The following is a 13,532-nucleotide window of genomic DNA, read 5'->3' as shown; positions in this document are numbered from 1 at the left end:
ATTAGACATTGATATCCATCATTTTTGACATTTTATTTTTCACCCCCTTCTCAACCCCCACTTCCTGTCAGGGCTGAACTTGGACTTTAAGGGCATCGGGAGTGTCACCATTCATCTCAGTAACCCCAAAAACTGTGGATTGGAAATTAATATATGTCGTTTTCGATTATTTTTACATGTCACCCCCTTCCCACCCTAACCCCCTTTGGTGCCAGTGATGTCTTCTCCCCCCCACAACGGTATTATTTTCCAGATAGTAAGTCATACGTACACTGGAATGAGGTATGATAAATTCGTAGAGCTTATTCAGTTACTAAGTTGACAGGCAGAACCAGCCCCATTTCAGGGAAGTCCTTCCCACCCCCACCGCCTTTGGTGCCTTTGGTGCCTTTGGTGCTAATGATGTCTTACCACCACAGTATTCTTTTCTTGATAGTAAGTCACATGTATACCAAGTCTGCATTTCAGAGTTATGCTGGCACATAAACACACACATACATCCATTTTTATATACATAGATTATACAAAAAGAACAATACACCCATTTTCCTCAGCTTTAGCCATTCACAAACTCAAAACATTGACATGCTCTCATTCCTCAAGTTCTAAGAAGAATGCTTCTTCGTGCAGATTGGATGTTTAAGATTTTTTATTTGTCCTTAATGCTACTATTAAACTATGTCAGCAATATCCTCGACTCGACAAAAGCATTTTCATTTTAATGACCATATATATATATATATATCTATAAACAGAAAAGAAAAGGAACAGAACCTAATTTTTTTATTTTATACTAGCAGAACTTTCCAGTAATTACACTTTGTAAGCCTCAGTTTTCTTAAAGTATTTCAATGTTTCTTAATAAACCTCATTTTTCTGGGTTCGGTCAGTATTCAATATGGTGCCATTCATAATTCCATAAAGTTTAATTTTTTCCTACACAAACACAAACCTTCTTTCTTTACATAGGGGATTTAGCTTACAAACGCAAGTTGGAACAGCCATTTACTGTCAGACAAGGTCATTAACTATCGACAGGTAGAAGGAAGCCCTGCCCACCTGTCAACCTGTACTCCACTTTGTTTCCATCCACTGTTATGTTAGGACATATCAGCAACTCTCTACCTGACTTGCTGTTTGCTTTCCTTTTATGCTTTTTTGCTTTTGGTTTAATATATTGTATGAATTGAGTTTTGTCTGAATTATGTTGCAAACCCCTCAATCACTTAAGCCAACTGTCCCGGAGAGGAAACCTGAAGATTTTAGGTGCTGTCCTTTGTGCCTCATGCAGTAACCATGAGTGCAGCCAGGATAGCCCATGTTTAGTGAGTGCAGTTTGCCAGGAAGAAGAAGGGAGAGAAGAAGGTTTCCCCACTGTCATCAGATTGCAATACTCTGATGGTGACACTGAAAGTCCTCTTCAGTTCTTTCCTTCCATGTGCCAAACTTCCTCCCACTGTTACTTCTCCCAAGGGAGTAGTTTCCCCTTCACCAAATCCTACTGTTCTGTAGAGAGCTGCCATGGGGTTGAAGATGACCACCCTGGTTCCTTCCCTGGAGCCTCTCTTTGCTGGAGGAGGAGTTGTCCTCTGAAGGATGCTCTTTCTCGGTGCGTAGGGAAGAGCTCTCCCCTAACCCGACTTTGGTTTCAGGTATTGTGGAGGCTGAGGGGTTCAGGGAGCTGTGGCCATCCCTGAGCATCTCAGAAGCGCCGAGTATGTCTTCCCTCATCAACCATTTGAAGGCAATGAAGGGCCCACTAGTGACTGCTTCTACCATGACTGAATACTTCAACGGTCATAGTCTCCACCAGCTCTAGAACTGCCTCTACCTTGCTGGTTACTCTGCATGTAGCATCAGTATTGTATCCCCAGGTGCTTCCTTCAACTTTGTCCTTGGGAGGTCCTCCTTCACACCCTATCTTCTGCTTTGACCTCGGCCATGCCCAAGAAGAGGAAAAGGAAGTCTTCATTGTCGTCGTCGTCTTCATCTTTGGAAGTCTCTTAGTTTCCAAAGGTCAGCCTTCTGCTACAGAGAGGGCTGACGGATATCTCACTAGTGGTACTTGCAGTACCGCTGCACCCATTGCCAAGCTCAGGGTTGCAACTGCTACTCAGGGTTTTCTGGACCCACAGTGCATCATTACTGGCCCAGACAGCACTCCTACCCTGGCCGGCAAGGGTTCCTGGCCTATGGATCTGGGCTCGGCTGCCAGCACAGCCCAGCAAGAGAAGATGAGAAGTGAGCAGGCAGGTGCTTCCTGACCCAGACCAAGAAAGGGGAGGTTCCCCGTTCGGTCTTCTCCTGTAAAAGCCCTGGCTTCTGAGGAGACTGGATCATGCTTCAGGAAAGTCCCAGCCCATGTTTGCATGAGCAGGATTGCTCTCCCTGACCCATGAGAATGTCTTCACTGCAGGTTGACAACTGACCACAACCTTGCTCACCTGTCTTTGACAGGCTGGGCAAGGGTGCTTGTGATTTCTCACCTGTTCTCTCCACCTCCTTGGGTCTTTCCAGTAGCCAGGAGCTGGACAGGTCCAGGGTTCGGCACTGGACCGTTCTTGAGCCTGTCCCAGCCTTACCACAGAGGCTTATGTTCCTGGGCTGGTTCTCAGACTGGATAGGTCATGTGCCTGAGTGGTCAAGAGATTGCCAGGGGGGGCTCTTAAGAGTGCCCCTCTCCTGTTTAGGGAGTAACGTGAGACACTGAGCTGGAGGGTCCTATGCCCCAGGACTCGGACATCCCTGAATTGCAGAGGATTGTTTAAGAGATCATTAAGATGATTTGTCATTTTAATGATATCGAGGAAGAGGCTGTGGCCTGTCTTGCTCTTTGGCCATTGGGGAGTCTAGAAGGAACCCAGGGCTCCAATTGGCCTGCCATGGTCTAGATTTGCCAACAGGATTTTGGACCAGATGAATTCTCTTGTTTCTGGGCAAGACAATTCCATGCACTCCAGCTGGTCTGGTAAAACACTTCCTCTGCCTCTGGCTTGTCAGAGGAAACATTACATACCATCAGAGAGCCCATTGCCAACAAAACAGGTTTGCCCAGACTTGACGCATCTGTGTCCCTGTCTGTCACTGGTCTGTCTCCATGTGGAGGCGGTCTCTCCCTTGCAGTCAGAGGTGGTGGCACTGGAATCGACTGCCATGGCAGCATTCCAGACAGTCTTGTGGTTGGATCTTGGTCCCTTACAGTGGCCAGGATGGCTTCCTCTTTGAGTGTTCATATACCCAAGGAAGACACAGCTTTCAAGAGACTGATGCTGTGTGGAGGTAAGGCTATCACTTACCTTGCCTACCAGACTGTGAACCTGTGGGCAAACCTAGTGCTGAAGAGGCAAGACACTGTTCCGTCTCAACTCTCAAGGTTAGTTGGCCTGGAGTTGGTTTTGGCTCTAAGGAACGGACCGGTACTAGGCTCCTCTTTGCCAGGAGTGAGGTGGAGGCCATGTGGAGGCTTCACTTTGAAAACAGTGACAAGCCTGTCCACCAAGCAGTGTCCAAGACTTCTTGGTCTTTGCATGGCACTGCAATCCAACCCTTAGATCAGGCTGGCCCTTCATCTTCGTGTCAGAGAAAGTCCCAGACTTCCTCTGCCCTGCATAGAGGAACCCAGTCTTCTTCTGCCCTGGTAGCAAAAGGTGTGCAGCCATGCCCCTTTCAGCCCCCTCCTGTCCTAGGAAAGGCGGGGTGGGGGGGCAAGGGAAAGAAGATGAGAGGAGGATGCCAGAGGCAGCATTCCTCTCCACTTGCTGCTGATGATGGGGGAGTGCCTGTTGACCCACTGCTCACAGAAGGGTCTTGCCCTTTGGGATGAGGTAAATGTGATGCTTTGGAAATGTACAGAGGAAGTTGTGAAAGACCAGTCTCCAGGGTTTTATAGCCATTTGTTCCTGGTGGAGAAGGTGACAGGCAGTTGGAGGTAGTCATTGACCTCTCTCCATTGAACCATTCATTTGACAGACCCAGTTCAAGGTGGAAATGGTTTGCTCAGTTCTGGATTCCATTAGAGAGGGTAACTTCATGCTTTGAGTGGATCTAAAGGATGTGTATTTTCAAATACATATTCATTGGTCCTCTACGAAGTACCTCTGTTTTACCCTCTTGGGGACAGTGTTCCAGTTCAGGGCACTTTGTTGTGGCCTCTCAACTGCCCTTCAAGTGTTCACACAAATGTTCACACTGGTTTCAGCTTGGGCCCATTCACACAGGATACGTCCGTTGAGGTACCTGGATGATTGGTTGGTCCTGGTGAGCTTGGTACTGCAGTTGCTTTAGGACAGAGATTGCCATCTAGAGTTTTGTTGTGATCTGGGTATAGTGATCATTCATAAAGTCGGATCTCACACCCAAGAGGAGGATAAAGTTCCTGGGCATGCTGATAGACTCTGCAACAGTGAGAGTCTTCCCTTCGGGTTCTTGCATCAGCACCTTTAGGGAGGTAGCACAGAAGTTCCTGTCTCATCAGGAACAAACTACTTGGCATTGGCAGGTTGTTCTGGGTCACCTATCGTTGCTGGAGAAGCTGGTCCTTCATGGTGGCTCCACCTCCTCTCCCTTCAGTGGAAGTTAAAGGAGTTTTGGTCTCCAGCAAGGGACCTTCCTTTCATGTTCCTCCTTTGGAGTCAGTAAGGAAAGATCTGAATTGGTGGTTAGATGACAGCAACCTCTTTATAGGAGTGCCACTTGGCACTCTTCATCCTGAGATGCTTATGTTTTCGGATGCATCAACCAAGGGATGGGTTACACACTTGGAAAAGTTGTTGGTTTTAGGTATGTGGGACGGTAACGACAAGGACCTCCACATCAATGTCTTAGAACTAAAAGCTATGTTTTTGGCTCTGCAGGAGTTTCAGGATCGAGTGATGGGGCACTCCATGATGTTGATGAATGACAACACTGTGGTGGTGACATATGTCAACAAGCAAGGGGGACTAGTGTCCTTTTGGCTTCACAGTTTGGCAGTGCAGGTGCACAAGTGGGTGGTACCACAATCTGTAGAGCTGTCAGTCAGGTACATTCCAAGTTCTTGGAATGTGGTGGTGGAGAGGCTCAGCTGCCAGGGTCAGGTGATAGGGGCAGAATGGTCTCTATGTTAAGACATTACGGAGAGAGACTTCGAGCTTTGGGAGGCTCTGAGTATTGATATGTTTGCAGCCCAGTACAACAGGAAGCTCTCAGTATTCTGTTCCATAGTGCTAGATTCATGGGCTACAATGGAAGGTGCCTTCCAGCACCCATGGGACAACCTAGTACCATATGCTTTTCCTCCTTTTTGTGTGATTCTTCTGGCAATCAACAGGGTGATGATCACCCTGAATCTGAGGTTGACTCTGGAGACCCCCAAGTGGCCACATACTGAGTGGCATCTGGACCTGGTGGCTCTGTTACCCGAGCTCCCGAAAGAGATTTCCCCATGGCACAGCCTTCTGTGCCAGCCCCATGTTGAGAGGTATCACAGGCAGAGGAAGAGCTGGCACTTCATGCCTGGAGACTATCTACAGTCTCCTGTGAGCAAGAGGATTTTCTTGCTGAACAGTGAAGGAGATGTCTGGATACCTGCTAAAATCCTCAGTGGCTGTGTACCAGGGGAAATGGGCAGTCTTCTGTAGTTAGTGTCGTCAAAGGGGTGTCCCTTCAGTCAAAACTACTCTTCAGTAGATAGTGGGCTTTCTCATCTTTCTTCACCAAGAGAAGCTTCTCTCTGTCTCAGCCATTAAGGGCTATAGGCCTGGCCTTTGCCAGGTCCTTAGGTTTAAAGAGGTTGCCCTTTCTTCCTCATAGGAGATCTCCATGCTTCAAGCAATCTTGCCCACCCAGGGAACTCAGGCCTCCTGAGTAGGATGTGACTCTCATCTTAAAAAGCCTAACTTGTACTCCACACAAGTCTTTGAGAGTCTCCAGACAGGGATCTGACTTTGAAGACTGTGTTCTTGCCCTAGCTTCAGCAAAGATAGTAGGCGAGCTTCTTGGCCTCTCTTTGATGTTAAGCACTTGAGGGGATGGGAAACAGTTTTGCTCGATTTTGCCCCTGTTGATCCCCGACATCAGATTTGAATTCTTTTTGATCCCCTCCCTAGAGGACTTTGTTGGTAGTGATCAGGATTAGATACTATTGTGTCCTGTTAGAGTGCTGCAGTACTACAGTGATACCTTGGTACTCGTCTGCTTCAGAACTTGTCAAATTCAGTACTCGGCACATCTTGACAAGAAAAAATTGTCTCAGTACTCATCATTTTCTTAGTACTTGACTCTCTAGCTAATACATGTTTGCATCAAGATACATAACTTACTACCCCTTTTGTTCAAAACAAAGGGTTCACGCTTCAGTCATGGCATTACTTTCAGTCAGCGCACAACCCTTGTCAGTCAGCTCTAACTTTTTTGTGCTCATTTTTGCTTTTTTTCCTGTATTTGTGTGCATATAGTGCATCATGGGTCTTAATAGAAATAACGTGATAATAGCAAGACCACAAGAAAATTAGTCGGAAGCACAATAGAGCAAAAAAAAGAGATACTAGCTAAATACGAAAGCGGTATCAGCGTGTCCGATCTTGCTGCCAAGTATTGTATGCCCAGAGCAAGGATCTCCACTATCATTAAGAATAAAGAAGCAATCAAAGCAGTGGATGTAGCAAAAGGAGTTAAAGCTGTGACAAAGCAGAAATCTCAGACACTTGAAGTGGAAAAAATGCTTTCAATCTGGATTCATGAAAAACAACTAGCAGGGGACAGTGTTTCCGAGGCCATGATTTGCAAAAAGAGCAAAAATGTAAAAATGTTACATGCCAATATTTTACAAACAAAGCCTGGTATGAGCGCTTAAGTTAGTAAATTGTTTAAAGCTGGCCATGGCTGGTTTGATAACTTTAAAAAGAGAACTGGCATTCATAGCGTGGTAAGGCATGGAAAGGCAGCCAGTGCCAACAAATATGCTGCCGATGAACTTGTTTGTGAATTTAGGAACTACATGAAGGCTGAGGGTTTTATTCCCCAACAAGTACTTAACTGTGATGAGACAGGGTTATTTTCAGTGGAGTATTAGACCATAATGTTTCAAGCCTAAGGTCACATATGAAGTACAGATGCATAGAGGAAAGCCTGGGAAAAAATGTTGTACTGCTAACTCTATTTTGGTTGCAGTGGCGCTTACGCCCTTGCTCCACTGTACACCTCAATTAACAACAAGTACCGAGATATCACTCTATTGTAAGAGGACTTAACATCTCAGGCCTGAGTGTTGATGCCTCTTTGTTAGTATTGGCTCAACCAAGAAAAAGGTGTCCAAGAACATGATCTCTTTCTGGCTGCCTGGGATGATCGAACGGGCATACACATTTTCTGGCGAGGAAGATGTGGGTACAGTCTGGGTGAGCGCTCATGTTGTTAAGGGACTGACTTGTCCCTGACACTCTGGAAGAACCTGTCAGTTCAACAGGTATTACGGGCAGGGGTGTGGTTATGCCAGACCACATTCACCTCTTTTTACTTTCAGGACGTTGGCCACGAGTCCTTGGACACATTTTCCTAGGTTCCTGTGGTGGCAGCCCAACAGGTTGTGTAACTCACCTAGCTCACCTAAGGGGACAAGTAGCATCTCATCTAAGGTATTCGGTAGAGAGAGAGAGAGAGAGAGAGAGAGAGAGAGAGAGAGAGAGAGAGAGAGAGTGTGTGTGTGTGTGAGAGAGAGAGAGTGACTGGTCTCCTCCCTTTTCTCTTTCACCTTTCTCACTCATAGAACAGAGAGTCAGGTGGCGAGCTGCTACATGCTGGACAGGCTAGGATTGCAGGTGAGCTGGATGACAGGGGTATCCTGTCTTTCATCTTTGTTTTATAGACTGATTGGATGCATATCCCCCCCTCTCTCTGAGCAAGGTGAGAGGGATGGACACTGAAACAAACCTGATGGTTTTAACAGCAAGTTTTATTGTCACTGATGCATATCGGTTCTTTCAGCCTTCAACAAGTTAATGGAAGCAAACTCATTTCTTTATGCCAAGAAGTCTAGCAATTGAACATCCCATATGTTCAACTAGCTAGAGGTTCAGGATTCCTTCCTCAGCTCTTTCAGACCAGCAAGGTGTTCTGGGTAGGTAGAACCAACCGGTTGGTTCAGAGAGTACCTAGAGGCCTCCCATCAATGGGTAAGTCTCCTGTGTAAATAAAGAAAGTTTGTGTTTGTGTACAAACAAATAGCAAAATGTTTAATAGTAATTTGTATTTTCCCTGACATACAAACCTGAAGTTCTTGACATTAACAGCCCATCTCAGCCTTCCCTCACTCTGGTACCCAGGCCTGGAGGCAGATTCCTGAGATGTAAGCTAATATTGCACCAGCCCCAGTTTTTTTGCCATGCCCCTAGGTTAGGTTAGGTTAGGTTATAGGTTAGGTTAGGTTAGATTAGTAACTAACTCTTCAATAATTTGGGTGTGGGAACCATAATGAGATTATTTTCAAGAAAATTATATGGTTAGTTTTTAAGAAATGTCATCCCACTTTTTTCATGGAAAGGTCCCGGTACTCGGTTACATCTCGGGAAAATGCGGCCGGTTGCCAGATGGCTCATAAAGAAATCGGCTATAAATAGCTCTGAAAATGGCTAAAAACCAGTTAGACTTGGCAGTAAATGGCTAAAAAACTGCCAAATTTATCTGTGCATTTGTTTTTATGAATATTTTCTTAAGTATTCTTACAAAAATCTGTGCCCTGCAATTTAATCATTAAACAAAGTACTTTTCTTCTTAATTGGTCTCAAAAAGTAAATAAACAAAAAACATTTTTCTGTCATAAAAAGTGTGCAAAGTAACATCTTTAGTTCGATTCAAAAGTATTTTAACAAAAAAATATCTATTGTATCTTAATAAATGTAAAGTTACGTTACCCCACCTTAACAAATCTATTATGATTTTTCTAACAAATTAACTATCACCAGAAATAAGAATTCCATATGGAATATGACGTGCAACATAATGCAACAAGGGTTACATAATACGTCAATAATGCTTTGAGGAACATACGATAATATTATCATCTAACATATTGTCTTTTTTTTTTAATTGACGGGTACGAGCTGTTTTCACTCATACAAAACGTGTAATTTATGAGATTTCCCTTTGTTCCTAACTCATACATGAATTGAACGTGCAACTTGTAAACGCCAAGCAGTGTCTTCTCCTTCCTTGGATACCGTCATACCTCACCGCCCCCGCGCCCCCCCCCCCCCAACCACAGAGACCCGTCTGAGCCCCTGTCGCCAGCCGTTAAAATTACAGCGACTGCTATCTTTTAAATACTCGATAATTTTTTTCTTTTTGTAGTGGTAATAATAATAATAATATAGATAATAGTAATAACTGACAATCAGCCAGAAAATGGCTAAGCAACTGAGAAAATCGGCTGAATTTTCCGGTTATCGGCTAGATGCTGCCAAATTCGGCTAAATCTAGCCGGAAATCGCCTAAACTGGCAACAGGCAAAGTGGGGTGCAGACCGACAGGTGGGTGGGCTTCCCCCCGCCCGTCGATAGTTAACGACCTTGTCTAATAATTAAGCGGCTGTTCCAGCTCGCGTGAGCAAGCTAAATCCTTATTTAACAGACCTTCAGGTTTGTATGTCAGGAAAAATACAAATTATTATAAAAATTTGCTATTTTTTAATAACTTAAAATCTTTCATCACGAATGTATTCTCATTGCTTATTTGAGCCCATGCAATTAACATTTCTTTTTCACAGTTTTACCGTTCAGTAAACGGCACAACTATCCTAAAGCTTGTTGCGCTATCTTCAAGATACTTACTTGAGTAGCTATAGTATCCTGGCGTTTGGAGACTTACTGGAATGATTGTACTATCCTGGCGTTTGGAGAAAGTGATAAAAATCTTTTAAAAAATAAATGAGAAAATTATAAAAATATGGTATTTAAGATCACGTAGCTGAAGTTATATTTACTAGGTTATGTTGAGCAAGAATATGTCGATGCTGAATACCATTTTTGGAGTTGGAAAGAATAATTGCATCAAGAGATTGCCTTCAAAATTGAACATGACTAGAAACAAAATTATATGAGAAAAGGTACGAAAAAGCTATTTGATGAGTATAGAATCTTCACTTGACAGGCAGGTGTATTAGCACAATGTTATTAGTATAACTTATAAAAAAACACTTCCCTAATAACATTGAACGTGTTTGGACAAATACCTTCTATAATCAGGTTTAAGTTGTATTTGCCATTGGACAATGGAAAGTTTATTTGTCATAGTTTCAGCAATGCACTGCAGAAGCTCCCGGAGTAAAAATAAACCATGCTTCTCCTTGTATCCCAGATACAGATTGAATACTGTTAATATCTGTAAGAGCTGGTAATTGCACAGGCATTGTATAAAATTTTTTATTCAGAATAAAGATCTGTCTTGTATATGGCATACTGACTACAAAATCGACATTTTTACACATTTAATTAAAAGAAATGACTGATTGAATGAGTGATTGTAAGTTGTCAGGCATTAGAGATGAAACAGTCCCCAGGATTGGTTTAATCTTGAAGGAAAAGGTACCTGCATTGCATAATGAGACTTTTTGTTGGTTTTTGTAATTCATGTTACGTTACAGCTGTACATGCTTTTCAACTCACCTATTCGCCTGCGATACTACAGAGTGATGCTGAGAGTGCGAGACTGAAGTGTCGATTAGACAGCAGAGGGTCTCCCTACTTGTTGCTGATGCCAGCTATGGTCGAGGAGCATAGTCTAAACCCTAAAATCGTCACTTTCTACAAGGTGTTGTCTCACAAACAGATCAACAAAATCACTGACACAGCTAGACCCATGGTAAGCTCTTGGTAACGGCAATCTTGAGAATTGTTCTTAATGCAAATTATTTGGGGCCTGGGAAGAACTTTTTTGTTTTTTCATCAATTTATACAGAATACACAACTATTGCCACGCATAAAGAGCCAGTGCCTAAACGAGGCCAACTTTTAGGCGTGCACAATTTCAATATTTTATCTTCCAAACTGTTTGAACTGAGTTATCATGCATAGGACAAAATAATGAATGCAAGATTTTGGTGTCAAATCTTGACAACAAGTTTTTTCGTCCATACTTATGAAATTAATAAAGTTTACAAAACAGAAACATCAAAAAGCATTTGCAAATTTCTGTTATAACATTTAAAAAAATAAAAAATTGATTTATCGACTGCCTTGTACAAAAGTATAAAGAACATAAATGGGTTTCTATTTGATGTTTCCTGTCTTTTTAGAGACATACCACGTGAATTTTTTATCACCACCATCTCATAAGTACTCAAGATTTTGGATTTTTTTTTTTTTTGCTTTCCCTCTTCTCAACAGCGAAAAATAGACAAAACTTTCTCTCTAACTCTATCAGTAAAGCACATTATGCTTTGGCTTATAATTAGGCTTTTAATCCTTGCAGTTTTCGTAACCTCATCCTTGAACCTTTTTAACTCTCACCAAGTCTTTCGCTTGAAATCTAGCTCATTCTTCGGCGATTTTCCCTTTGTGTGTTACTCTTATTTCTTTCTCATCAAATTTACTTGTCTTCATTCCATCAGTCAGCAGATGCAGAAGCATTCCTTTCAAACTGAAACGATCTACTACTTTCCCTTTACTTTGACCAAACCAAGATCAGATATACTTCCAGCTACTCCGTCCACCATTATTTATAGGTTCCAGCATAATCAGTTAGTCAATCTACCTGTACTATGTAATAACCCAGCATCTTCACTCTTTTTTCCTTCCTTAGGTTACACGCGAAGATTCTTTTAACGGCACATATTTTCAATAGGCAAGGCGCCGTGAGACAAATTTCCACAAGAGACTCCTTTGTTGTTAGCTGCAGGCACTTCTGACTGGCAAAACTTGACAAGCTTCTCATGCTTCCTAGAGGGCTTTTCAACTTGACTTTCTCTATGTCCTAACTGACCCCTCTTCGGGTGATGTTGCCTTAGCTAGGAGACATAAACCCACGAATGCCCTACTATATTCCATCAATGGATCTTAAAATGGCTGTGGAGATCTTGTCCAAATTTATCTTTTTGGCTTATTAGGTACAACTTGCCATTCCCTGTCACCTGGTTTTGCATTCATACCCAGCACAGCCATTCCTTTTCCAAAACCAGCTATGCACAATGTAGATTCTCAGAATCTTTTCAATTCTTTTCATTTTCCTAGATTATGTAGACATTCTACCTTGCTACCTTCTATTTTAAATATGCTATTATGCAATTCATACATTTATACTAATATATTGCTATCGTCACTTGATGAGTTATCTCCTCCCTCGAGTCAAAGGATGAGTTATCCTCTCCCTCGACCTGCTTTACTCTGCCCCACTATGGACCATCTCTTGCCCTTCTCAGTTCTGTGACCAAGTCCCATAGCATCTTGTCATCTTACCTTGAAAATACCTGCTATCTTATGTTCTCACTTGTTCCACATTGTTTAAAAATCCCAGGACTCGTTACATTATTTTTCTGTAAGTTTGCAACAGTAGAATAGGGTATAAGGGTGCAAACAAGATGCCCTGGCTTTTCTGATTTTGTCATGCAGGGCTGCGAGAGTGCTTTAGTTTAATTTCACTGGGAGTAATAGTGATTGTCATTGACCCTATTTGCACCCACGTGTAGCCTTTTACTTTACACCTATTCTCGCTTCCTTTCTTCCACCATGCTATCCACTCCTCTCTAGCTATTGCCATTAGTGTAACTGTGGGTTTTCTCCTAGTTACGTCCTTAGACCCCTTGTACTTTATCTCATTTACCACTCCAATTAAATCTTTCCACTGTCTCAAGGCTGAATGCCTGAAAATGCCCTGGTGCTTGGCTTTATAGCTTACATTTCATGAATCAGTCATTCAACCAACAGGCGCCAGCGCCACAAGTGTCCCGAAAGTGTTATGTTATTGGGCAACTCTCAACGTATACGAACATATGTTAATGGGTTTACTGCGAAAATATTTGTCCTTTAGAATGGTTTGTGTAGATAAATGACTTTGACCACTACTAATTATTTTTTTTACCATTATTTCTAGTTCTTTTATTTTAATTCCTCATGTGGTGACGTCCCCAGGAAAATAGTGAACTCAAGGATGGTGTCTTGTCTTTGCCAGTGGACTGATTCATTAATTGCCAAAGGATGGGGTTATGTTACTCACAGTGTATGTTTGAAATGTAGGTGGCTACTTAGTTACGAATTTTTATTGGCTGATTGTACACGTAGGTTGTGCGTACGAAGCAGCAGTTGTTTTTTAAACGGTCTCTCATGAATAGGGTTGCCACCTCGAGCTCAGAAAAATACAGAACATAGTTGTATAAGGAGGAAAAGTTATGGCGAGCGGAGCGAACCCTTTAAGCTGGGGCATTCTGGGGTTATGTGCAGCTAACATGAGGGTGAGGAAGACATGCTTCACATTTGATTAGGACTGGAAGATCACTTCTCAAGTTGCCAGTTATCAGTGAAGTGACGAGTCTATAGAAATTCAAAGCTAAATGACATGCTGTGGCA

General features: G+C 42.8%; 1 protein-coding gene across 4 annotated transcripts in view; it reads left to right on the top strand.

Annotated features, from left to right (window-relative positions):
• The window catches only part of LOC136842588 (prolyl 4-hydroxylase subunit alpha-1-like), a 173,574-nt gene that overhangs the window by 94,243 nt on the left and 65,799 nt on the right, over positions 1 to 13,532 (top strand). For all 4 annotated transcript variants that reach the window (XM_067110136.1, XM_067110135.1, XM_067110138.1 and 1 more), the window contains one exon: positions 10,660 to 10,833. In XM_067110136.1, coding sequence (XP_066966237.1) covers positions 10,660 to 10,833 — 174 coding nt within the window. The remainder of the gene's footprint in view (positions 1 to 10,659; positions 10,834 to 13,532) is intronic.

This window comes from Macrobrachium rosenbergii, chromosome 10, assembly GCF_040412425.1.
Source record: "Macrobrachium rosenbergii isolate ZJJX-2024 chromosome 10, ASM4041242v1, whole genome shotgun sequence".
NCBI classification, from domain to species: Eukaryota; Metazoa; Arthropoda; class Malacostraca; order Decapoda; family Palaemonidae; genus Macrobrachium; species Macrobrachium rosenbergii.
The sequence above is the reverse complement of the archived record's forward strand: the minus strand, read 5'-3'. Positions and strand labels throughout refer to the sequence as shown.